The sequence below is a fragment of the Marmota monax genome, unplaced genomic scaffold (assembly GCF_021218885.2).
Source record: "Marmota monax isolate L192 unplaced genomic scaffold, Marmota_monax_Labrador192_F-V1.1 WCK01_AAM20220418_F8-fsc00005, whole genome shotgun sequence".
NCBI classification, from domain to species: domain Eukaryota; kingdom Metazoa; phylum Chordata; class Mammalia; order Rodentia; family Sciuridae; genus Marmota; species Marmota monax.
The window spans coordinates 24,023,601-24,051,201 of record NW_026692254.1 but is presented as its reverse complement, the minus strand read 5'-3'; the positions used below and the strand labels follow the sequence as shown (position 1 = coordinate 24,051,201).

General features: G+C 37.3%; 1 protein-coding gene across 14 annotated transcripts in view; it reads right to left on the bottom strand.

Moving 5' to 3' along the window:
* Positions 1–27,601, bottom strand: part of Akap13 (A-kinase anchoring protein 13) — a 353,536-nt gene that overhangs the window by 124,491 nt on the left and 201,444 nt on the right. The window contains exon 1 of one of the 14 annotated variants that reach the window (XM_046436823.2): positions 6,797–7,582. The exons of the other annotated variants lie outside the window; for them this stretch is intronic. Within the exon in view, the coding sequence (XP_046292779.1) occupies positions 6,797–6,877 (81 nt within the window). The 5' untranslated portion in view covers positions 6,878–7,582. Of the gene's footprint in view, positions 1–6,796; positions 7,583–27,601 lie in introns of those variants that run through there. 14 annotated transcript variants of the gene reach the window in all.

Sequence of the window (27,601 nt, the reverse complement as noted above, 5' to 3'; positions counted from 1 at the left end):
ACCACAATGAGATATCACTTCATACCCATTATGCTAGTATTAAAAAAATTACAGAGTGAAAATAAAAAGTGTTAGTGAGGATGTACAGAAAATGGAACCCTTGTGTGTTACTAGTAGGAATATGTAATGGTGCATTCACTATGGAAAATGGTGTGGCGGTTCTTCAAAAACTTGGAAATACACAATTTCTTTATGACTTAGCAATTCTCTACTTCTGGGAGTACAGCCCAAAGAACTGAAAGCAGGGATTCAAACGGGAATTGGTATCCAATGCTTATTATAGTGGCATTATTTGCATTAGCCAAACAATTAAAATGGTCCAAATGTCCCCTGACAGATATATGGACAAACAAAATGTGGTATGTACTTTAAACAGAACATTTAGCCTTAAAAAGGCTACAGTGTGGGTGAACTCTGAAGACATTGTGCTGAGTGAAATGAGACAGTTACAAAAGGACAAATATTGTACAATTCTAATTACATGAGCTACCTAGAGTAGTCAAAATTAGAAACAGAATATAGACTGGTGGTTACCAGGGACTAGAGGGCAGGAGGAATGGGGAGTTATTGTTTACAGATAAAGAGTTTTAATTTAGGAAGGTGTGAAAGTTTTGAAGATGTCTGATGGTGATGGTTATACAACAGTGTGAATATACTTAACACTGCTGAACTGTATTCCTAAAAATGGCAAATTTTATCTCATATATATATATATATATATATATATATATATATATATATATATATAAAATCATGACTTTAAAAAGAGTGTGCAGCACTGAGAAATACACAAATTTGTGGAAAGTAAACCAGTCAAGAAGCCCACAAAGCCAGAGTCAGAGCCAGTAATCTGAGCCAGATGCTACCAATCATGGTCAATGCCATTAACCAGAGGACAAACTCCATATTGCACTAAATGTGGAAAGAATGTCAAAACATGTATCAGCATTTTCAGCCACATCCTGTACAACAGCAATACCAAGCATATCGTATTCATGTGTGAAGAATATTGCGATTACTATATAAGTAAGATGCTTAAAAGAGATAAATTGGATTACAAAACATTTCCTCCTCTTCCTTCCCTATTTTAGAATCACTGATGTGGCAGATAAATTTGTCCTACTCTCTGTTCTATTCATCAATAACTCTACAGTTTTATTTTCACTCACACAACCAAGGCAACTTAAAGGCCACACCATGTTGCTCTCTTAGAAACATTTTTAGAGGGTTTCCCAGTAGGCCAGATACAATGCCAGGACATGAGCATGGTAATGCATTTGAAACTTATTAGTATAGGAAATTAAAATCTACCAACTATCTTTTTATTTTATGATGCTTATTCTCAGTCAGGCTCTTTCCCAATATGTGACCTCTAAGATTGAGGTTCTTACACTAATGGATAAGCTGGTCCTTGTACTATTAACTCTCTCTTTATCCAATTCTCTGTGAGACTAGGCTTGGCAAAAGATTCTATCAGAATTAGGAGACACAAAAGGAAGAAACATCAGTGTTGGCACTGTTAGCAATTAGATTTTTAAGATAAAAAAATGAAGGTTATATGATGATGATGAGTGCCCCTGACTCCAAATTTTGCCCTTATGGAATCACTGAGCTATGAATAAAATACGAGATTGGCCACTGACTGAAAGAGAAGGATAGGGGAATAGTTAAAGTAGCTGAAAATGTAGAAAACAAATTTTAAATATTGTTATCTACATCTTTTGAAGACAGAGATCAGCAAAACACATTTTTGGCCTCGATCACAGTTATGATTCTTTAGCTACTAAAAAAATAATCTAAGTCACTGTTTTTTCTTTGCCCACAGAACTGCCCTGACAAGCAGAACATCCAAAGTTCTGGTGATAACAGTGTGTAAAGAACATGAGATGATAAAAGTAACTTCAGAAAACATGCCATACCTATCTGGATAATTTTTTCATTCCTGCCACGAAGTCTACGGACCTCTTGTAATGACCTAAACTACACCCACAATGTGTTCCCAACAGTATGAAAATAGAGCAATACGTATTTTCAGAAGAGGAAAATGTCTTTTGTTTTTGGCAGTGGTTCTGCTACTGTTTATATCTGAACATCCTAATAATACAGCTCATGGTTACACCCAGCCTTCCCAGCCATCGCAGGTACCTATTTCCTCTCCAACTGTCTCAAGAGATCCAGGCAAAGTTACAAGGCTGAACAAAACGGAAGTAAAAACCCACCACCATCCGGACATGGAAGCCAATACTTGAGTCAAAGTCTCTTCAGGGGAATCAGACTACAATCAAGTAGATGGTGTGGTTGTCTTCAATCCTTAGCCCCCTTATGTCTTTTTGTTTTGCTGCAAAGTAGAGGCCAGTTTTTATTAAAGAATGTACATTTCTCGGGGAAATGAAGTTAGAGACAAACTATTTCTTCCAAGCTTTCGCTAATGAGGTTGGTGTTGCCTGCCCAAGCACCACAATGCGTAGGGGATTATGTTCCTTTGTAAATATTTTCATTTGATGTATACAACACCGTTGCAAATCTTTTAACCACTCAGCTAACACTCTGATTTACTAGTCACAAAATATGCTGTGGATAAATTATCAATAACATGAAGAATTATGTTACTATTAGTAGTCAGTTTTTTCTAGGTAACCAAAATTAGGAAATTAGGAAAACAGAAGAAGGCCTGGTTAACATCACTGTAAATTCTACAGTAACAAATTTAGTCATGCATTGCTGACCTCCTTCCTTTCAGTATGTTAGTTTTGCAGGAAGTTTCTGATTCTTGATGTCCTCTAGGAATGCTCATCATGAGCTGAAGTTTAGCTATGCAAAGCTCTCAACACTCACTGACATGTGAAGTCAGTTCTAGCTTTTTGAAGGATGTTGGGAAAACTGGGCATATTGGTACTAAACCTGGGTCCCTGCCAACAATTAAAATTCTTCCATATTCCTTTTCAGTCTATGATTTGTAGTTATTAACCACTTATAGAACCCAAAGCTAAATATGCATCCAGAAAGGGGAATCAAGGGGTTGTTATATACGAGGAAGAGGAATGTGCTAAGTAGACTAAGGTACAGAGTGGTGGGTGATGACAGAATAGTACCCTCTGAAGTTTTTTTACGTATAAAAATTTCTGGAAAGGAGCTAAGACTTTGGCAATGTTGATGGTCAATGATGATACAAGAGCTAACTCATGTGCACATAAAGACCAATGCACCCAGCTTCAGGGAAATCTCAGAAGAAACTCTGGAGACAAAAGACCTTCAATGAAACTAACTACACAGAACTGACAAAGGAAGCAGATCAGAATACAGAGTAAGCCAAAGAAAGTACCAGTATAAAACCAAGAATGAGGATTCTGAAGCTAATTTACAGTGAATTATTAGGATGTTAATGGGAGGGATTAGAGTTGCAAATATGAAATACCAAAGTGAAAGGCTCACAATCCAAACCTTGTGATTCTTGGCATATTTTATCTGTGTTCATATATTAAAGTTATCAGCACATTAAACACAATTTATATAACATGAGGCTCATGAATCCATACTTTAAATTTTAAAATATTAATGTACTCAATCAACAAATATTTGTTGAGCTTTTAATATGAATTAAGAGATGTTCTGAGTGCTTAAATATATTAATGAATAGATGAAAAATGAAAAATCCTTAGTACAAAAAAAAACAAACTTCTACACGTAGGAGTGGAGTGAAAACATGCACATGATCACTTATAAATTTAACTGGTACAAGCTCCCAACACACTTATTTTTTTTTTATCTGTACTTTTTCCCATTTATTTATTTATTTATTTATTTATTTATTTTTATTAGCTACACACGACATTACAATGATCTTGCCAATTCATACATTTGAATCAACTGGGGTATAATTTCTCATTTTTCTGATTGTACAGATTGCAGAATCACATCCAACACACTTATTTTTTGAACACTGACAGAAGATAGAAAAATTCAAAATGATTTTGTAAAAATAACTGGAGAACACTAATGGATGACAAGGAAGAAATAAATTAATTATGGGGAAAACCTGCTAAATGTAACAAAATGAACTTAAATGTTATCATGTTGTCTAAAAAGTGTCACAAAAGGAATTCCCACAATGGGAGAGAAGTGATCAAGGTAAAACTTAGAAGGGTTCTTCCAATAAAAAAAAAAAAAAAAAAAAGTCTATGATAAAAAGCATGGACTTTGAAAAAGTCTTATCTGGAGTTATATCCCACCACTAATTCTATAATAAGTGTGAAATTCTAGGAAAATTACTGGCTATAGAAATATGATTTTGTGTATGTAAAATGAGACAAATATAATAATGTAAACATTCAACGTCTATGTCTCATATCCATTCCCTTCTTCCCCTTTCAGACCACAAAACCATGTGATACTGATTTCCAGACTGCCAGAACAATTTTTTTAAAAACAAACTGAAAAGTACAGTATCCTCACCATGGCTGTCAGGGCCCTGCTCTTCCAGGTCCACCTGTAGCTCTTCTCACACCATTCACTACTTGCTGCTGCTCAGTATGCTCCCATCCATTATGATGGCCCTGCGGGTTCCTTCCTTCCTTAGCAAGTCTATTTGCTATTGGTTCTTTCTAGAATATCTTCCCTTGACATAGTGGGTGTTTTTTCATCCTCTGGAGATCACCTTTTTAAATGTCAGCACCTTAAAAAGAAGACCCTCTAGCTAAAGACTACTCTAATTCTTCCCATTTGTCCCAATGCAGCACCCTACTAACTTCTGTCAAATCACTTACAATGGTTTGTACTTATTTAATTTTTTTTGGCCTGTTAGTAGTAAGAAGATAAATAATGTGCCCCAATGGATTTGGCATCATGTCTACCATGGAATAGGTACTTAACATATGTTTAAAATATATAGCTCTCAGTGATGCTGTCTTATCAAACAAAGCAATTAACACCAAAAGTCTTTATTCCATTTTAAACTGGAAGCAAGATACTTTCAGAACTCCTAGTGTTTATAAATTTGTAATAAATGACTTTTCTTAAAAAAAAAAAAAAAAAAAAAGAATGAGGGGCTGGGGATATATCTCAGTTGGTTGAATGCTTGCCTCACATGCACAAAGCCCTCAGTTCAAAACCCAGCACCACAAAAAAATAAAAATAAAAACAAATAAATAAATAGAATGACTAGTTTCTTTGAAGTGCAGTTTTCTCTACTGAGAATCTTTAAATATGTAATGCAATATGGCACAAATAAAAGAGTACAAACATTTATAAGCTGCAGCCTTGAAAAAGAATCTCTTTGATACTCAAGTTCTTCATATTCCTCACTGTAGCTCAAAAGAACCCTCAAGTTCTTCACGTGAAAATGGGATAAAAGTCACTGCCTGACAAATAAGTCCCACTTGAAAAAATGTATACGAAATAACTTCATTAAAATGTAAAATAGCCTTTCTGTGGCCAATGAGCTTATATTGATTCAGTTCCACTCATAAAGGCTGAGACTCCCAGCTAGACTAGAATATTACATACTTTAGCACTATTTTGAATATACAATTACCTTGAGACACACAGAAAAAGATTTTTCTTTCTCCCCCTCCTGCCCCAATAAGATCATAAAGCATCATGCAAATAAAGATCCTAAAAATTAAGCTCTCCTAAATACATACACAAGGACAAAACTTTTAAAACATGTGATCTACCAGAGGAACTAAAACAGTATCTTGTAACAAATTCAAAACAAGTTAAACAAGAGCTGTCAGCCTATGTTTCAGAAGTCAAACCACCACCCCACCACCCCACCACCCAAGAGTGATTATGGAAGGACAATGACAACACTCCACCACAAATCACACCTCCTCTCCCAACAAGATACTTCACTGGTTTTTGTGTCTACCTTTCTAAATCCATTCCTTACCCTCAAAACTTTGTCAAAAATCACTCCCTCTCATCCACAGTCTCACAAGTTCAGATATTGAGGTCCTTTTGGCATCTGCCAGATCTTGGTTGGCTTCCAATTTCCCCTGCCTTTGCCAGAAAACCACTAAACTTCCAAAAAGTGCTCCTTGAGTTGTCCAATATTCCCAGACTCTTATTTTACCAGTTAGAGGAGTCCTTACTAATTTTAGATTCAAGGATACCTTCTGTGAGCAATTAGCTATCCAGAGTCTCCACCCCTATGCTGCTAAGACCTCACATAACTAATGCTGAGAAGGCAAACAAATACACCTATCAACAGAGTTGAAAGCTACATGTAAGAAACAGTCAAATCACGCCAGAAAGGCAGCTTTGCTGTTTTAATAAATAGGCCAACTGGAGACACTTCTGGAAAAAAACAAACAAACAAACAAATAAATTTGTTTATCTTTTCTCTGAAGAAATGAGAACACGACAGAAAAGACTTGGACAAACAACAAAAAGACAAAGAGACCAAGAGATGGAGGCAGGGTGAGCGAGAATGACAGAGAAAGAGACTCAGACAGGCAGGAATGACAGAGACAGAAGGAAAGACACACCCCAGGAAAGAGCAACTCAGAGGGGTAAATTTCTCACTCAGTGATTTTTGAAAGTATGAGGTTCTCCTGAACATAGCAATCCATTTTAAAGTAAAAATTACATTTCTAAAGGGTTTTGATGATAATTTGTGAACACCCTGTTTCTGTTCAGACACTCCTTTAAAAATCTCAAACTCATCCCCCTACCTTTCCCTGTTGGCACAGGCTTTCTCAGCATTCTTACCAATGTGGAAGTCCAGAGATACTACTACTGGACACAGAGAAAATAGCATGGAAAGTTTCATAATGCATGAGGTATTGCCCCCTCTTACCTTCAGCAACACCACATCTACAGTCCTGTCCACTTTGGAGATGTCACACAGGCTGTAACGCCTCTTGTGCCGCTCATACATTTTTACTCAGATGCAGAAGAGCAAAATACAGGAAAGCAGGAAAGTATATCCACCGTTAACTGGGGGACCCGTATGCTCACACAAGTCCAAAGCTCCAAATTTCTTAAGGTGGATAGGAGATTTCAACTCTATATAGAATATCCTCAAAGGGTCAAAATGGATTAAAAAAAAAAAAAAAAAGCCAAGCAGAATCCAATTCTTTGAAATGAGTAAGAACTTTCTGGCAAACTCAGAGCTCTGAGACGATCAATTTATAGTTCATGATATAAGCAACAAATGCCTCAAGATCCCAATCATGCAGGTCTTGATTGAAAGAGAAGCACACACCCTTTCCATCATGGGGCATAAGTCCAGTAGAAAAATTGAGAATAAACTGTCTGAGCATAACGGCTGACACATGTGGGGAAAAAAACCAAAAGCAGGAAATAAAAATCCAGTACGTATTTTGCCAAAAAGAGAGAAAAAGAAAAGGGACTCTATTTCAAAGGGATGACTTGAGAAAATTCATTAAATTGTTCTTCCTTAAAACAACAAAGATGAGAAAAAAAATTTTTCCTTATAGGGGTGGGAAGCTAGAGATGATCTTCAAAGTAGATGTTTCCAAATCTTTGGAGTTTGTCCTTGTTCACCAAAGCAGTAGTAGAGTTTTGATTTTCCTTTAAGTTGAAAATAACTTAGGACAGCACAGCAGAAGGGAAAAAAGAAAAAGGCTCCTCCTGCTGTACTCCCCTCCCTTCTTCCTCCTTCCTGCGCCAGCCCTTCCCTGCCTGTCTCCTCCCCTCTTTTTTTTACTTCTCTCTCAAGAACGTCACTACTTGCCCTTTCAGCTCTGCACTCACAGCCTTGGAGGTTTGAAAATCTAATTGCAGTGGTGGGAACATGATTCATCCACAGTCTAAGACGAGAAAAACAAAGCTCCTTTTTCCAATCCACTTCCTCCTGCTCCTCCTCCTCACACCATCTCCTATGAAAATGGCTGTCAGGCACTGCAAGATTGGACTAGAGTTCTTTGATGTCAGGGTTAGTATGCTAATAAAGGAAGGAGGGCTGTCATCCTAAACACCACAAGCCTATACAACAGACTTATCTATTCCTTGAAGTACAGAAAATTCAAACTACCCAAAGTATACACTGCATGTTCCTGCCAAATGCAAAGCAATGATTTAATATGAGAAAAATGTTAGCCAAATATTTCAGAGTTATGTACCCCGGATCCAGAAGTGGCTATAAAATGTCTGGTAAGGTTTAAAAATCATAGAGTTAAGCTTTGAGGCAGACACAGGAGGATCCCGAGTTTCAGGCCAGCTTCAGCAATTCAGTGAGACTCTGTCTCAGAATAAAATGGGCTGGCAATGTAGCTCAGTGGTAAAGCACCATGGGTTCAATCCCTATTATGGGTTAAAAAAAAAAGAGTTAAGCTTTGGATGGGTGTGTCAGGGGATGAATGACAGAGGGGCTTAAAAGTAAATTAAAGAGAAAAGGAATGGAATGAATGGTTATGTCTGTCTTAATATTTTTGTGACCAAGAAAAGTCACCTGTCTGGGACTTCCTCACCAGTGCTCTCATTCATATTAACTGGGCCTTGTTCATGGCTGTTACTTCATTTGCCTGTTTTCCTACTGTTCCAGACCTTTCTAGGTGTTGGCCTAATCCAACATCCTTAGGGGCAGACCTATTCTAGAATGCACTTACTTCAGACATTCTCTTACTTGGACTGGATTATAAATGAGTTAGGAGAGAAAAGGTGGAAAAGGACCTGAATGAAGAAAAACCAAATAAAAAACTAAAAGGAGTGGAGAAAGAAAAGGAAGGTGGGGGGGAGTAAAATCCAGAAAAAGGAAGATTTTTCTTTTCCCAGGAGGAGCAATTTTTCTTTGAGTTGGTCAGAACAGTCCTTATACTTGGAAAGAGTGGACACAGGGCTTCAAATACCATGACAGAAAGGAAGAAAAGAGATTTAACATCTCAATCTCTGTCAATACTGTGAAGTTGGAAAAGGTCTGTTAGGAACTATAAAAGACGTACAGAAGGTCTGGTAAGTCATCATGTCCTTAGGCCAAGGCCTTTAAATCACTAACCAGCTTAAATGAGAGAAATAAGAAAACCCCAGCTAAGAATGCAAGGATATTTTTGAATCTGTTCACACACACCAGTTTCAGCTATATCCAAATTCCAAGCCTTTTCTCTCTCCAATCCTTCCCTAGCACATGGCAGGCATGAAGATGGACAACACCCACTTTTTCCAGAGCCCCCAGTGAGCACTGTCTATAATGTTATCAACATGTACAATGAAACAGATGTTGCTTTTCAGTAGAGATGACGCTACAAAGCAGTAGAAACAAGACAATTAGAGAGATTAAAAAAGTTGTAAGTAAAATTCTGGCTCAGGTTTACTAAAAGTGTGGGAATCTGGCCAGGGATTTACAAATACTTTCAAACTATGTGGTTGAGGGCACAGATTGAAAGGTTTTGTGGGCTTTAGTGTATAAAAAAACTAATCATTTATTATGTTTTCTGTAACAACTTTCACCAAGCTGTAATTTAGAACTCTCTCTTCTCCCCAAACGAAACATAGCTGCCTCCCCTCTGTTCTCAATATGGTTTGCTCCTTGCGGCCACTCCCTTCTGTTTTAATGAGAATCAAATGTTTCCTGTTTCCAAGGTTCCCAGGCATCTCTCTAGGGATCAGAGATACTTTAATCACCAGTAAGCCTTCCTATCCCAAGCCTAACTAATGACTTAAAGGTAGACAATCTATCAACTTAACAGATATTTTGTTCCTTGTGGTAGAGGCAAACAAAAGAAACATACAACAAGGTTTCTGTCCTCAGGAAGTTTATGAAACTAAGAGAAACTTTATGTAACTAAGAGAAACTTGTTTTCAAATTTTTCTGAAATAGCCCTCATTACTATTTGAGACATATAGCCTAACCTTTTTTTTTTACTTCTGACTAGCTGTAGGCTTTGTGAAATAGGCTAGAAATCTAGATTTTCTACCTTTTCTGAACACATAAACATTTTTCCTATATATTTTGTTCCTTCTTGGAGAACAAATACTTTGGGTGGGGAAAAATTGCTAAAGGGGCAATCAGGGGTGTCTGTTTTGCTTTCCCTCTGGATCTGGCTTGGCATTCTCCAACAGAAGACAGATTCTGTGCTTTTGCTGTTGATGTGACAATTCCAAGTTTTCATGAAAAACATCTGAAACCACTAAACAGTTATTCTGTTAGGATTTTAAAACACAGCAACCAATCATTTCATATCTAAACCAGAGCTGAGAGTTACAAACTTAAAGGAGGTTGTGTATATTTCCTCTTTCCTTTAATTTTTGGAACTTGTAATATAATAGTAGTTATTCACAATATTAATTCTATCTCCCTTCTCTCTGTGCTTACTATCCCACCTTCCCTCCACAACAAGGGTAGTACCAAGTTCAAGAAGCAACTAGACTGTCTCACACCACAGTCTCAACATACATTCTTCTTCTTCTTTTTTTTTTTTTTTGCAGGGTTTGTGGGGTACTGGGGATTAAACTCGGGGCACTTGACTACTGAACCACATCCCCATCCCTATTTTTATATTGTATTTACAGACAGCGTCTCATTGAGTTGCTTAGCACCTCGCTGTTTCGGAGGCCTACTTTGAACTCTTGATCCTCCAGCCTCAGCCTCCTGAGCTGCTGGGATTACAGGTGTGCACCACTGCGCCCAGCTTAACATACATTCTTAAGAAGGGCAATAGCTGGGTCAAATGGTGGTTCCATTCCCAGCTTTCCCAGGAGTCTCCATACTGTTTTCCAGATTGGCCGCACCAGTTTGCAGTCCCACCAGCAATGTACAAGAGTACCCTTTTCCCCACATCCTCTCCAGCACTTGTTGTTGTTTGACTTCATAATGGCTGCCAATCTTACTGGAGTGAGATGGTATCTTAGGGTGGTTTTGATTTGCATTTCTCTGACTGCTAGAGATGGTGAGCATTTTTTCATGTACTTGTTGATTGATTGTATGTCCTCCTCTGAGAAGTGTCTGTTCAGGTCTTTGGCCCATTTGTTGATTGGGTTATTTGTTTTCTTATTGTTTAATTTTTTGAGTTCTTTGTATACTCTGGATATTAGGGCTCTATCTGAAGTGTGAGGAGTAAAAATTTGTTCCCATGATGTAGGCTCCCTATTTACCTCTTTTATTGTTTCTCTTGCTGAGAGAAAACTTTTCAGTTTAAGTAAGTCCCATTTGTTGATTTTTGTTATCAACTTTTGTGCTATGGGTGTCCTATTAAGGAATTTGGAGCCCGACCCTACAATATGTAGATCGGAGCCAACTTTTTCTTCTATCAGACGCAGAGTCTCTGATTTGATATCTAGCTCCTTGATCCACTTTGAGTTAACTTTTGTGCATGGCGAGAGGAGGGGATTCAGTTTCATTTTGTTGCATATGGATTTCCAGTTTTCCCAGCACCATTTGTTGAAGCGTACTACAGGGATACTGCTACATCGATGTTCATAGCAGCACAATTCACAATTGCTAGACTGTGGAACCAACCCAGATGCCCTTCAATAGATGAATGGATAAAAAAAATGTGGCATTTATACACCATGGAGTATTACGCAGCACTAAAAAATGACAAAATCATAGAATTTGCAGGGAAATGGATGGCACTAGAGCAGATTATGCTTAGTGAAGCTAGCCAATCCCTAAAAAACAAATACCAAATGTCTTCTTTGATATAAGGAGAGTAACTAAGAACAGAGCAGGGAGGAAGAGCAGGAAGAAAAGATTAACATTAAACAGATACATGAGGTGGGATGGAAAGGGAGAGAAAAGGGAAATTGCATGGTAATGGAGGGAGACCCTCATTGTTATACAAAATTACATATAAGAGGTTGTGAGGGGAATGGGAAAATAAACAAGGAGAGATATGAATTACAGTGGATGGGGTAGAGAGAGAAGATGGGAGGGGAGGGAGGGGGGATGGTAGAGGATAGGAAAGGTAGCAGAATACAACAGTTACTAATAGGGCATTATGTAAAAATGTGGATGTGTAACCGATGTGATTCTGCAATCTGTATTTGGGGTAAAATTGGGAGTTCATAACCAACTTGAATCTAATGTATGAAATATGATATGTGAAGAGCTTTATAATGTTTTGAACAACCAATAAAAAAAAAATTAAAAAAAAAAAAAAAAAAAAAAAAAAAAAAAACATTCTTAAACATTCCTGGAAACAAAATCTAAAAGTATTTTATACATCTTACTGTAACTAGAGCATTTATAGTCATTAATTCAATTTTATCTTTATTTAACTACAAGATCTAATAATACCTTACTCAAATGGTTCAGCATTTGTAATGGGTCAATACTGTGTGGATCCCTTAGTTCTACTTAGGGCACAGAAGTCCTCAACTCCCACAACAAAGCTTCTGAGTTAGGACTCCACCTAGTGGACATGCTGAAGACGCAGACAGAACACCACAGGCTGGTAAGGGGGTGGTATAAGGAATTATTTTTCCTAAAACCCCAAAATGAACAAAGGAGTAGCAGCATGTGATTGGGGACTAGTTTAAAGAGCAATAATTGATTTAGTCTCTTCAAGGAATAAAAGATACTGAAGTGGAAATCAAGGGTCTTTATCTTCCAGAGATTTATCTTAGGGAGAGTTCACTAACTCTCTGAGTGACTGAGAATATAGTAGATTGACTCTGTAGACCTAGATTTACAGAATAAAAACATGAGAGGGGTTCAGTGCTGGGTCCTATCCGAAGTTCCTTATTGCTTTAAAATTATATATTGTCAGCCTGATACTAGGAAATCTTTTATCACTTGTCATATAGCTCACAAGGATGTGGGTAGATTCAAAGAAAAAGGAATTGAGACATTCTCAAAACTTTAAGCAGACATGGTGTAGAAACCATTCTTCTTGCATGTCTTCCACCTTCACTCTTCACATGAAATAGGAAGGAAAGGCTTTACCACAGTTAATAATTTTTGTTATCCTATGATCTCATTAACTTAAAAATAGTCATCCATCATTTCTGACAAATTTATTTATTCCTCATAGAGAGCTATAAAGTGGGAAGGTATGGTGGCATGCACCTGTAGTCTCAGCTACTTGGGAGGCTGAAGCAGGGGAATCACTTGAGTCAGAAGTTTAAGGCCAGCTTGGGCAATGTAGCAACGATCCTGAGATTGGGTCTCAACCACCACCACTACTACCACCATCACCACCAAGAACAACAATGAAACCAGAGCTATTATACTTCATAAATGAGAAAAAGTAGCACCCAAAGTTTACATCAGCTGTACAAGGTCACAAAACTAATGAATTTGCATGAAATTTGGTTCTGTAAATATTGCTTTCAACTACTTATCATATTTAGCCACTTGAGAAATGCCCCAAATTAAAATGAAGAAAGCCTATGATAAAATTTAGAGAAACAAAACTTAGAGTCCTTTACTCATCATCAATATTCCTGTATTTGATTGTACATAAATGCCAAAGGACAGGAGAAGATGTCATTTTGAAAATTAAAAAGACAAATGATTCTTCATTGTAGAAAGCATGTCATTGCATTAAACAGACAACTTCTTTATCAATATTTAGTAGTTTCTCACTATAGTAATATCTCAAAAAATCAGAATGAACACAACCAAAACAGAGACTAACAGATCTCTGGATGATGACCACTGTCATCCAGGTATTCCATAGAATGAATGGGTATATTGATTCTAGTTTTTCTTTGAGACAAACATTAGTTATTTCTTATGGCAGCAGTTCAAATATTTGAAGAAACTCACCATGACTCATCACCCTCCTCAAAGCTAATCTTTTGGATCAAGATGCCCATAGCTGTTCTAACCTCTGGCAAGGGGATGCTTGATGGAGCACTGTTTACTGATCGCCCTTCCTATACTAAGGAAGTCAAGACAAAATCCTCTGAAATGGCTTAAACCGAATGATTAAGATCAAACTGGTTTTAACATAAGTATCTCATCACTAGAAGAATAAGCTTATTTTATCTTTTTTTTTCGTTTGACTTATTTTAAAGTAGATCTCCACCATACGATAATCTTATCTTATTGCAAAATTCCCTTTATATCCTCTCTTTTTATCCTAAAAAGACTATCTTGAATCTACATTCTATCATTGAAACAAATGTTGTTCCTTCAAATTGTTTCATCTATAAATCTGAAAAGCAAGCCTAACAATGGAATCCAGACATTGTCACTAAAAGCCTCTGCTAGAAGGATGGCAATCCATCTCTCAGCAGTCCTGAAAAAGTACTGTTCCATTAGACACAAAGTGAACTAAAACCTGAGTCACATTTCCTCATCTTCTATACAATATGGCAAAATTAATAAAATTTCTTGCTGAAATTAATACATACTAGATTCATGGCATTATCCTATTCAACTTAATAATCGTATTAAAAAGGAAAATGAAACACTTGTATGTTGCATACTGTTGGATAACCATTTCTCTGTGTGGTCATAAATTCTACCCGAAACCAGATTCCAAAGACGCCATATCTGATCAACTATAAACCATATTTGCTGTTATTTTTTAATCTTATAGCAGCATTTCTTTTTGTATAATCATAAGAGCATTGTGTAAGACAGCCTAACTCTGACAAATTAAGAACAAAAGCTATTCTAATTTTTTTCTTCATAAAGGTGCAATAACACAAGATTTCATGTGTAGAGTTCTTACTAACTTCATGAAACAATGTTAGGTGCAAACTTCTGAGTAGAATAACCATAAATAATAGCATCCTCCCTGCCCCTAGGCATTGGTGGTAAGAAGGAAGGACATGCTCTCTATTTTCTTTCTTTCTTTCCTTTTTTTTTTTTTTTTTTTTGGTGGGGGGTACATGGGGAATGCCAGAGGTGCTTAAATCACTGAAACATATCCCCTCCCCTTTTTTTGTATTCTTTGTTTTGAGACTTGGTCTTGCTAATTTGCTTAGGGCCTAAGTTGCTGAGGCTGGCACTGACCTTGCAATCCTCCTGCTGCTGCCTTCATCATTGGGGTTACAGGCGTACACCATTGTGCCCAGCTCATCTTCTTAAACATGTTAACCATACTATCAAATAGCCAATTCAAGAGAATTCATGTCCTTTTATTATTTTCCCACCCAAATAGCTTGTATAAACATTTGCAAATTAGAAACAGACACCAATTACAAAGTTGTTACAGAAATTGGATGACAGATGATGGTAGCTTGAATTCATGTAATCAGAGTAGAGATCTAGAAAAACAACTGAGGGTCCAAAGACATTTAATAACCTTATCAAGATATTAGGCACAGGAGTAAGAAGATGAAAAAAAAGAAGTGTCATGGCTGACTAGGTTGGTTTTCTGTCCTGGGTAACTAGCTAAAAGAAGAAGTAGACATAGTGAATCTGAGGCATCTCATAAATAACCAGTGGAATTCTGATCAGTAATTGAATTAGTGTTACAGGCCTGGAACTCAGAAGAAAGGTTGAGAAATTAGGCATATAGATTAACGGAGAAAAAGAACCATTAGCATGAAGAGATCTCTATGCAAGATGTATGACTGTCCTTTCATATACTCTGATTCTATTTAAGAAACCTGCAACAGAGACCAAAAGAAAACCCTTGAGGTGGGCTGGGGATGTGGCTCAAGCAGCAGCTTGCTAGCCTGGCATGTGTGCGGCTGGGTTCGATCCTCAGCACCACATACAAAAAAAGATGTTGTGTCTGCCGAAAACTAAAAATAAATATTAAAAAAAAATTCTCTCTCTCCCTCTCTTTAAAAAAAAAAAGAAAAAGAAAAAAAGAAAATCCTTGAGGTGCACATAATGGCAGGGAATATGAGGAGACCTGCTAGAGGAGAGAGGTTTGGCAATAAAATGAAAAAAGGAAAGAACAAACAGGAAACTCCATTTCCATATGACTATCTATGAAAATAATAAACTTCATTCTATAAAATAAAGGCAATGAGGTAAAGGGAAACAATAGTGACATTTACTGACAAGAATTTCCTAACTAAATTTTGTCATCACCAGCAAGTGATGGTCAATTAGTAGCAAATTAATGATTATCAGCTGAATTTATTTATCAATTCAACAAATATTTAAGTGTCTCCAGTAGGTAAGGTGCTCCATGAGGTGTTATGAGATACAAAAATGCATGAGAAATTTCTAGGTCTTCAATAGAAACATGGTGGGGCAAATGCACAAAAAATAAATACAGGACACATCAAGGATAGAGAGTACAGCTAAAATGCAGAATTTCAGCAAAATAAATAAGGATCTCTGGTTAAAGTAATCAGGAAGTCTCATTAAGATGATAATTTAGCGGGGGTGGGGGGGTGGGGGGGGCAGGGCCCACCTGTAATCCCAGCAGCTTGGGAGGCTGAGGCAGTTGGATGGCAAGTTCAAAGCCAGCCTCAGTAACTGGGCTGGAGATGTGGTTCAGTGGTTAAGCACCCCTAGGTTCAATCTCTAGTACTCCCCGCACCCAAATTAACATAAAGGGAGTGAAAAAGAAAATGGTAGGAAGAAGGCAGGCACACATCAAGAATGTGAGCGAAGGTTCGCAGGTATGACAGAGAAATAGCAAAATGTCTAGTTGGACTTGGATAAGAGTTGCTGACATTAGACTGAAAAAACATTAACAGCTAGATTACAGAAGCACATGATGCCCTGCTGAAGAATTTATACCCTATTCAGAGGCAAGTGGGAGCTAGTGAAGACACTTGAGCAGAAGTATTATGGATTGTTCTGTAATTCAGAAAGGAGATATAAAAATCTTTACAGTCTAGTCTCCCTTTTCTGAATTTTATACTGCTTCACGATCCTTATCAAATCTCATTTTCTAGTATGGTTCATGTCTCCAAGGTTCCTTAATTAGGAGTTGGCTTTTCCTACTTTAATTCCCCTGGTCTTAGAACAACTCCAGTTTGTGGAATTCCTTCCCTTGTCTACTTTAGCTGAAACCTTTCAAATCCCACTGTGCTAATTTAGCTCTCCCTACCTACATTAGCACTCATTATAACTCTCCTTTGAACTATTATGGTGTTTAGACTTTAAAGCACTGACTTTATGTATTCTTATCACTGTACTCTTTATCGCTGCTGCATGTTGGTCCAACTAAGTAGCTAAGATGAGCTCCTTAAAAGCAACGATCATTTGTTAAACTTTTCTTTCAGAGTCCCCCAAATAGTATAAGACATCCACAGGCCAGATCACAAGCAGATTATATCTTCATTCACTACTACAATCACACCCAATAGCTGACCAAATTTAGTTATTAAACAATGAGAGAGAAAGAAAAAACAATGTCAGTGTTAACATATATGAAAAATGAGTTCTCTAAGCTGGGCACGGTGGCATAAACCTGTAATCCCAGGGACTCAGGAGGCTGAGGTAGGAGGATCGCAAAATTCAAAGCCAGCCTCAGCAATTCAGCATGTCCCTAAGCAACTTAGTGGGACCCTGTCTCAAAAGAGAAAAGTTCCTGAATTAAAAGGATAAAAGTCCTGGCTAGACATGAAAACTACTCAAAATAACCATAACCTTAGGAAAAATTTGAATCCAATATATAAAATGAAATGTACTACTTTAGGAAATTACTTATTCTTTGTATTTTTCTCTTAACGGCAAAAAGAATAGCTCCAGCATAGTCATTCAGTCAGATGAGCCAAATAATGAGTCAGCTTCCCATGGAAGACTTTCCTCATCCCTCCAGGCAAACACATACCACTGTATAGTCATGCTTTAAAAAAAAGTAGACGTAAAACTTGCTCCTTTATCTAAAAGACAAAAGCAGAGGGAAAAAGAGAAATCTCTTTCTTGAGAAAGCCCACTTTTCAGCACCATTGCTCGGTTAGTTTTGGCTGGCATTTGCTCATTCCCAAAGCAATAAACTTGGTTCTGCTCATTTAACAGAGTATTATTTGTAGCCTGTATTTAATAGTTTATTCAAATAGAATGAATATTTTAAAATCCTGAAAAACATTTTTTTTTTAAAGAGAGAGAGAGAGAGAGAGAGAGAGAGAGAGAGAGAATTTTTTTTAATATTTATTTTTCAGTTTTCGGTGGACACAACATCTTTGTATGTGGTGCTGAGGATCGAACCCGGGCCGCACGCATGCCAGGCGAGCGCGCTACCGCTTGAGCCACATCCCCAGCCCAAAACATTTTTTTTTAAAAAAGGTGTAGTGTTAACTCTTCTTCACCTAGATGAAATTGTGAGAGTTTGTTCTGGAAGGTTATCACAAAATATGCTTAAAGAGAAGGACATACTCTATTATTTAAAAGCATATATTCAGAGATGTGTTGTACAGTAAATATGAAAAAAAGTGAAGGGGTGACTGAGCATCTTAATGAGTCTATTAATCTAAGATAGCAGTTCAGAGCATGAACTCTGGAGCCAGATTGCTTTGAGGAAGTTACATAACCTTTCTACTCCTCAGTTTTTTTATTCTCAGGGGATAAAAAAATAAAGGTAAATAGTAAAATAACAGTGTTGTTATGAAGAATGAATATATGTAAAGTATTTATATAGTGTTTATAGCATATTAGTTGTTATGTCATGTTTGCTTTATGGATTCATTATACTTTTACCTTATTAAAAATGTTGTTTTTTTTTTTTAAAGTCAGCCTACAAGGGTGCAAATAAAACAAAACCAAGTAATTATGGTAAATTCTGACTCAATTCAGAACTGAAAAAACAAAACTCTGATTTGAATTAGACCCTCATGTTTCCTCTGAATATATTTTGTACTAGGGGACAGGAAAACAAAGAGAAGGGAAAGTTCTGATTACTAAAGACAGCCCCCAGGAACTAAGACTAAAGAAGTTACTATATTGGGCATCTGAATGCCATGCTGCTTAATGAGGTAATTCCTTAAAAGTCAGGATAGGACTGAGAACATAGGAAGAGATAAGCCTTAGGGAAAGGGGTGTGGGGGAAGCTTCTTCATCTGAGGCAAAGGGAAAGAAGTAAGAAAAGACAGATATTTATAGATTTTTCTTGGCCAACTGCCTAGAGCCTAATTCTGACTGAACTTAAATGTCCCTGAAATAACCCCTACCCAGAAGGCTGAGCTACCAGTGTGAACCATTGAAATAAAGAGCATCTGGCTTTAAAGAAGTGAACAAACTCTGGGAACAAAGTCTAGGAAGTGACTGCTCTGGCCCTTTTTCTCATCTCTGCTTTCCATTTCTATGCAAAATGCTTTGTATCTTTAAGACCTCCTCAAGTGCTATCACATCCATGATGCATCCACCAAACACATCAGTCAAAAAACTAGCCTGTCCTTCCTTTGATTCAGTTAGAATTATGTTAGCACTCACCAATCCATAGTAATAAGTGCCTGTTGCACAAGCCTGATGGAATAAGCCATGACCCATTTCTTTAGCATTCAACACAAATGGCACCTGTATGAGTAATAAATTATATTTAGTCTCCCTTTATCTGTGAGGCATATGTCCCAAGATCCCTAGTAGATGCCTGAAACCACAGATGGTATGGAATCCTAATTGCACTTTTTTTTTTCCTGTTCCTATATGTCTTGTGTCATCGCCATGGTATCCGAGTTAAAAAGCCCTTACGTGTTTCATGCCCTAGTGCCTCTTTGGCACTACCACTCTTGTAATTTGAGGCCATTATTAAATAAAATATATGTCACTCAAACTCAAGCACAGCAATATCACCACAGTTGATCTGATGACTAAGGCGGTTACTAAATGAATAACTTGGTAGGTAGCATATAGAGTATGGATGCACCAGACAAAGGGATGTTTATGTCTTGAGTAGGATGAAGCAAGATGGCATGAGATCTTACCTAGGTGTTCAATACAAAACACACATTTAAAATTTATGAACTGTTTATTTCTGCAATTTTCTACTTAATACTTTTGAACCACAGCTGACTCAGGAAAATGAGGCCAAGGAATGTGAAACGGTGGTTAAAGGGGAACTGTATCCATCTCTGTGTCTGAAGACAAGCTTTCAGGTAGAGAATCCACTCCTAGTGGCAGACTGATACTGATGCAGGCAATCTAGATTCACAAGCTCCTTTATTAAAAAACCTACACAATGTATGGACTTCTGATACAGAAACACACTAGAGATTTAAGGTCATCTACTCTGCCACTATGAACAAATAGCATTAATAATAGAACTCATCAATAAATGATCCTATCCAAAATTAATTAGTAAATGGAAGAAATTCTCTGCTTACTCTGAATACTTTTTAAAAAAAATACCCATTTAATCCACTTTATTGATATGACTGACATACAAAAAGTTGTAAATATTTAATGTATACATCTTAATAAATTTGAAGACTAAATGAGTTTTTAAAATATAAACTTCATTTATATTTTCTGTATGTTCTGAAGGTCATTCATTCTAGAAATTTGCCTGACTAAACACATATTGATTTTGAGATTATTTTATTTGTTCATTATTATAATTATAATAGGTTAACATCCTAGTGCCTTTCAAAATATGTAGATATTCCTTTCTAGTATTACTATGAATGCTTTTAATACAAACCTTGCAAAAAGAAAGACACCATTCCCAGTGAAATTTCAGTTATACTCTGCCCCAAATGATCAATTATTCAAGACCAAGTTTCATGAAAACATTTTGGTAATTTCTCTAAAAATAATGGGATATGTATGTATATTTAATGGCTCAGAAGACCATACAGCATTGACTGGTTATGTGCTATGTCAAGGACAATATATCTAGCAAATGAGGTAACCCAAGAGAATTAAAAAAAACATGTTGAACTACAGAGTCACCTCTTGAGCACCGAGTGCAGCACTGACAGGACAAATAAGGTATTTGCTCTGTTCCTCTAAATTTTCCTCTATTAAACTATTATTCATCTTTCTTCTCCTTCCCCTACAAAGATGTTATAATAATAAACATTAGTGATATTAAAGAGCACAGCATTATTTAATTGGCTTATCGTTATTATTCTTTCATACAAGTACAGTTTTCCCAGATCTGAATTCTAAAGGTTTTGTGCCTCCAAGTCCCATGATAATAAATCTAAAAGGCTTTGGGTCTGCTCTATTTCACTACAAAGGCAATTATCCAAATTCCAAATAGAAGGATGAACCAAACAAAACAATTTACAGAATTTTGAACAAAGCTGAATTAAGAGAAATTATAGTAAGAATTCAAAACTTAAATGGTTTTATAAGTATGGCTAAGTTGTTTAGGAAAAAAACTGTTCCAATAACCTATGTGCTAATGAAGTTAGTTGAAAGGCACTTAGTAAGGGACCACAGGATTAAATGTCTCATTCCAAATTTTGAGATACCAGAGCTAAGAATAAATAGGTAAACTGACATGAGTAACTTGTTCATGAAAGTTCCTGTACTATTATAGTAGGAACAGTGCCAACTGTTAAGCATCTGTATTATAATAGTTAACATTACCTTTAATGATAACATGACAATCCTAAGGCATCAAGGACAAAATTTTCTCAGCTTTTAAGAAGCCAGCCAAGTGCATAGATATTGTAAAAATATACTACAACAAAGACCTCTTAATAGAAGCTACAGTACTTAAGATGGGACTTTGACTCCCAGGATGCATCAAGGCAGTAGGTGGTCCCAGGGGCAGTTGGGGTAGGGTGCAGACAGGTCAAATCACTGGGGCTGCATATATCTGTGTGAATTACAGATCTGGTAGGTATTATGGTTTCCATGTAAATCTATTTCCATGTAAACCTACGATGTTTAGTTAATCAGCCCTTCTTGAGGTGAGACAAATCACTTCACCACATTCACAACCTGCTTTTAGGGTCCTAATATGAGCAGAGAGACACATCCCATAGACATACATAAAGGATAAGTTCAAGTAGAAAAAAGATCATGGGATTTGACATCACTTTTCCTCCAAGCCCACGAGCCAGAATTGATCACACAGACTTACCTAATTGCAAGGGATATTAAAAACGGGAATATAGAATGACGGAGCTCTTCCTGCAGCTTGCCATCTTGCCTCTTTATTCAACTACAGGTAAAGAATGAGCACAAGACCCTTTCCCTGATCCTGCCAGGCAACTGTCAGAGTCTGTGAGAGAACAGCTCAGCAATTCCCAAATGTTATACTTCAGAAGGGAGCTTGACATTTGCCATTTCATACAGCAGAACCATCAGGATAGGGAGAACTGAGGCTGGAAGTGGGAAGAAAATATGGGAAGATTTTCTCTATCAACTAAGACACTGAACAGAAAGCAGACTCTTTGGTAGTGCTAGCCTCTAATCAACAACTTAATGCCCCCTCCTCTCCAAAAAAAAAAAAAAAAAAAGATTTAACCTCTGACTATATGAAAACTGTCACTCTAAAAAGAATCACTTGTAGCTAGAGACAGTGGCTCATACCTATAATCCCAGCTATGCAGGGGGCGAAGGCAGAAGGATCACAAGTTTGAAGCCAGTCTGGGCAACTTAGTGAGACACCGTCTCAAAATAAAAATCAAAAAGGGCTGAGGATGTAGCCAGGTAATGATACAGGGCTTGCTTGGCAAGCACAAGGCTCAAATATCCTGATCCCCAATACCAGAGGGTAGGAGATTCACCTGTCAAATTTTCTGTACAGTGAAAATGTCCTAATTTAATAATAAGATGGTCTTACACTCATGAGGAAGGTAACCTTATGAGGAACTACAAGCCACAATGCTGAGGAACGGAAAGTAAAAACACAAGAAGACTCTTTAAGTCTTCTCTTCCTGCTAAAACTATATTCTTTCTCTTTGTGGTTATCAGAACAATATATACTTTTTAAGGGGGAAAACACACACACACACACACACACACACACACATTCTTTTCCTTTCTGCCCCCTCCCCCATACACACATCCCCTTCCTATAAAAGGCTAAACTTAAAATAATATAAATTTGTCAAATGCTCTCATTCATATTTATTTAAAAGTATTCAAAAGGAATTTGTGAAAATGGATGCCAATATTTAAAGTCCTATTAAGTTAAAGATGGCCCAGCAGATCCTCTACTTAGCAACAGCTGTTGAAATTTCTAAAAGTTTTTTTTTTAGATTTTTTTTTTAGTTGTAGATGGACACCATACCTTTTATTTTGTTTATTTTTATGTAGTACTGAGGATCGAACCCAGTGCCTTACATGTGATAGGCAGTCGCTCTACCACTGAGCCATTACTCCAAGCCCAGAGTTTAGCTTTTTTTTTTTTTTAATTTTTCAGTTTTCAGTGGACACAACATCTTTATTTTATTTTTATGTGGTGCTGAGGATCGAACCCAGCGCCCCACATGTCAGGCGAGCACGTTACCACTTGAGCCACATCCCCAGCCCCAGAGTTTAGCTTTTTAAAAACATTTTGACAATCCCCAATTTTTACTCAGATTGTGCAATTAACTCTCTCCATTAGACTATATTAGTTTGTTATGGGAGAAGAGTCAGCAAGCCCTTTCTTCTTTTAAAAAGTCACCAATTCCCCTTGTGCCCATTCTATGTAATGGGAATAAACTACCAGAGGTTTTAGGAACAACTGCTAGAAGTGTTACACAACTTGAATCTTTTTTACAACGGTTGTCATTTTATGCCTTTGGAGCTTGGTCAATCTCAGATGCTAAAAAGAGACATGTTTAGTAATCCTTCTGCTTCCCCAACTCCCCTATTAGAAAGCTCTTTCATCTTCCCCTTCTTTTTTGCTACCTCCCTCTTTGGGGCTCCAAGATCCCACTAACTAGTCTTTAAAAAGTAAGGATCAAGTCAACTTTCCATATCAGTCACATTTCCTGAAACACCCTTCATGTTTGTCTGCTAATACATGGCTGATATTAGATAACCAATAGGTAAGTCTAAAATTAAAGAAACAACAAGACTGATTCAGAGAACATATTCATAAAATGGCATGTATTACTTTTTTTAAATTTAAGCCCTACTCCTTCTCAAGGAGCCATGCCCAGAAACAGACATTGCAGTGCGGGTTCCCATCAGGAATTATAAAAAGAAAACTTAGCATTGTGAGGCACTGGTGAGTTTGTCATCCTCCTCCTCCTCCAGCTCCAGAGACATCTAAAAAGTACAGTACCTTCCAGTATAAGACCAAAACCTAAATGAATAGGTAGAGATACACTGCAACCTGACGCTAAGCAGCAGTCATCTGTATGCACCACAGACAGCATCTCACAGAAGCCTGGGGAGCTGCAGGAGTGGGAAAGGATGTATCAATGAGCAACTCGCTTCCTCAAAGCCTATAGTACACGGTCTTTTAACTAACGAGCAATCCTAAAATCACTGTCCACATTATGTCATATGCCAATCTAGAAACAGTATTTCTTTGCAGTTTGCAGGTATTCCTTTTAATGGGTTCAGCTGCCACAGCAATTGCAATAAAATTGCATGTCAAGAAAGCCAAGACTTAAATCCTTTTACTGACTCAAGGAAGAAAGAACATTCTTTTTTTTTTTTTTGTTTTTTTTTTTCTTTTTTTTTAAGGAGAGAGAGAGAGAGAGAGAGAGAGAGAGAGAGAGAATTTTTTAATATTTATTTTTTAGTTCTCAGCAGACACAACATCTTTGTTTGTATGTGGTGCTGAGGATCGAACCCGGGCCGCTCGCATGCCAGGCGAGCGCGCTACCGCTTGAGCCACATCCCCAGCCCCGAAAGAACATTCTTGACAAGAAGAAAAACAATCCACTAAATTTGATGTAAAGCAGGCACAGCACCAGGTTTCAGCACTAACGAGAGAGGAAGGCTAAAGCTCTCTTTCCCTCTTTTCCATCCACCCATTAGAGAAATCTAATGACTCCTAAGAAAGAGCACAGACGGTTGTGTTACATACATGGGTAACAGGGACAGGGACTATTCGTGGTAAAACAATCATCACTTTTTGAAACTGGACTAAAAACACTGACTCCCTATTTTAAAGAAAGCAAAACTATAAACAGGGAAAATCCCTTGAGTGAAACATTTCAGTAAAATTCCACTTAATATCCAATGGTATAATGCCACCAGAAGAAAAAGTTAAAGCGACATGCTGTAAATAGGCCTAAACAAAAGATGATCCTCTTGTGGATTCCCATAACCCATGTGTCAAATCCTGGCTCACATTTTTGTTTGTTTCTCCTCAATGACAGTTCTTTAGAGATGGAGTATATCTGATTCACCCATTGTGGGTGGTATCCCTGGTTTTTACTACAATGTATAGCACTCAAAACAGAAGATGTTTGCAGATTAAAGGCCCATTTTGTTTTGCAAATGTACAACAGTTACATCTCTTTGAGGAGGGGAACATAGTCTAACAGCACAATTTACTGTTGAAATCTTTAAGTGTCTAAAGTGAGGGACTCAAGAATGAACACTGATTTGCTCTCTCCATGCTTTCCCTGCTGACCTGTCAGTGTGGGGCTTCCAAGTTCCCTGGCCTTTCAGGGAAGGAATGAGGGGAAACACTCATAAGCCACTTAGAATAAGTGTACTATTGCCTACAAAGTAAAGACTGCATAAATTTTTGGGCTGTGGGGCATCTCATCATGCATTCCTCTCTCCCTCCAGTCTAGCCCAGGCCCTGGTCTACTCTCCTGTACCTCATGCAGTGTCCCTGCTTTTTCTCCAGTTGCTAGCCAAACATGATAGAAAAGGCTCAAGTGCAATCCACTCTATCACGAGGCATTTCTGCCTAAAAAGAGCTTGTTTTGTAGATGATTCAAGGGGGAAAATGAATACAACAGAATTTTTGGTAGCACATAAGGAGAAAGGATAGTAAATAATTTACTAATGTCAGAAATAGTATATTAGAAAGGGATCCCATAATTCTGCTTTTTCTAGGACTGATCCCTAGTGAAGTACAAAAGGTCGCTCTTTTTCTCACATCATTCATCCACTGTGGCATCACTAAACAAGACTGGATTCCTAAGTGACTCATACAAGTCTCATTTGGAACTAAAGACTACTGTCTGGTAGGTAACAATTTTTATAAGATTTCAAGGAAGATAACAAGAAAAAACACACATAAAGATGCCATCCTCTGGAAAGGAGAAAACAATGGGCGCGGTGAGGGGGGGGGGCTCTTAAATCTGCCCAGATCACTCCTTATTGATACATACATAGTTTGACAGTAAGCCTCCAAGAACCTGCATCAGATGGCAATTTGCTAAAAGGACACACTGCAGAACCACCAATACAGTGTATGCACTCAGCTTATCCACCCAATAAAGGGATCAAGTATACATATTCAGCTGTATCATCCCATAATTTCTCTCAATGTAGTGGCATAGGGGAGGGATGCCAACTAAAAGATTTAATGAAGTGGATGGTCACTGAGCAGTAAAGGTGGACCTACTTATGGATTTCCAATGTAGGACAAGTGCATAACTAGGAATCAGGAGAAATACTGGAGAAGTTTACAGGGAATGTCTGGCTTACTGTGTGATATTACTTATTTCAATGAGATGATCTCTAATACAGAGGTAAGGCAGGAAAGAAGGGCAAGGCTTGACCCCTAACCAGCAGGGCAAATAATGACAGGCCCTTTGAGCCCTTTAGCTTTCTGGAACTCAAGTTCCTTCCATGCAAATTTATGGGTCCAGATCTCACAATCACTGAAATTCCTCCCAACACTAATATTCTATAAGGAGAACATTATTTCCTGTAAGAATAAAGAATTTTTAAATGGCTCCATTTGATTCCCATGGTTTATTTTTACAAACAAATCTAAGGGGGATGGGCACCTTCAATTCAAGTACAGTTTTTCTACTAGTCTATCTTTCTTCAAGGAGATTCTAAGCAATAAAATAATCCTTAATTTTCAGTACTTACTCCCCACCTCCATATTTTTTAACTGCCTCAAGGAAGGGGTTGAGTAAATTTCCCAGATGTGTGTGTACACATATATATATAAAACTGCAAAGATAAATTTATACATTTAAATATTTTCCACAGGATCCACTATGTTAAACTATACATTTAATCCAATCGTTTCTATTAAAATTAGCTCTAATAGTTTCAGAAACTTTTGCAATGATCTTCAGTATGGATACAGGATGCAAAATTTGTTCCATGATTTGCTGAATCCCAAATGCCAACCCCAGAATGATTACACTTCCAAAATACTTCAACATATATCAATACTGGTGACTCTACTGGGACAGAGCAACACAATAGATATTTTGCCTTACTCTGACTTCTCAGGTTTAAACTCAGGATGTTTTACATGTGCTCTTAAGAGTATTCTCTACCTTAGGTTTAAGGAAGATACCTCACCATCAACGAACTTTCTCTGAAGACTTTTGCTGGCATAAGTACTTATAGGCAACACCACAATAATCATTCATATGGGGGAAATATTTAAGCAGAAGCACTCTTCATTTTGATTCTCACATGGTTCACATACTACTGAATATTTCCATTTCGTATTTCTATGGTAAATGCTACTTTTCTTAGTTTCCTACTTGGATTTCTGAATCTTGGATATTGCCGTTATCAGTTACTTGCAAACTGGGGTGTTTCTGGCAATTTTTTGTCAATTCTAAGATCTCTAAAGGGCCCAATGCATTATTTAAGCAAATAATAACTAGAAGGCTGGAAAGGTCATCAGTAGCTCCTTCAATATATATTTATTTTCCCCAATGGAATAGAAATACCACCTGTCTTATAGGATCACCAAGGAAACACCAGTATAACAAACAATTCACTGAAGATTCTACTCTCTGTAAACTCCTATAAGCATCTTCCTAAAATACAAAAGCAATACCT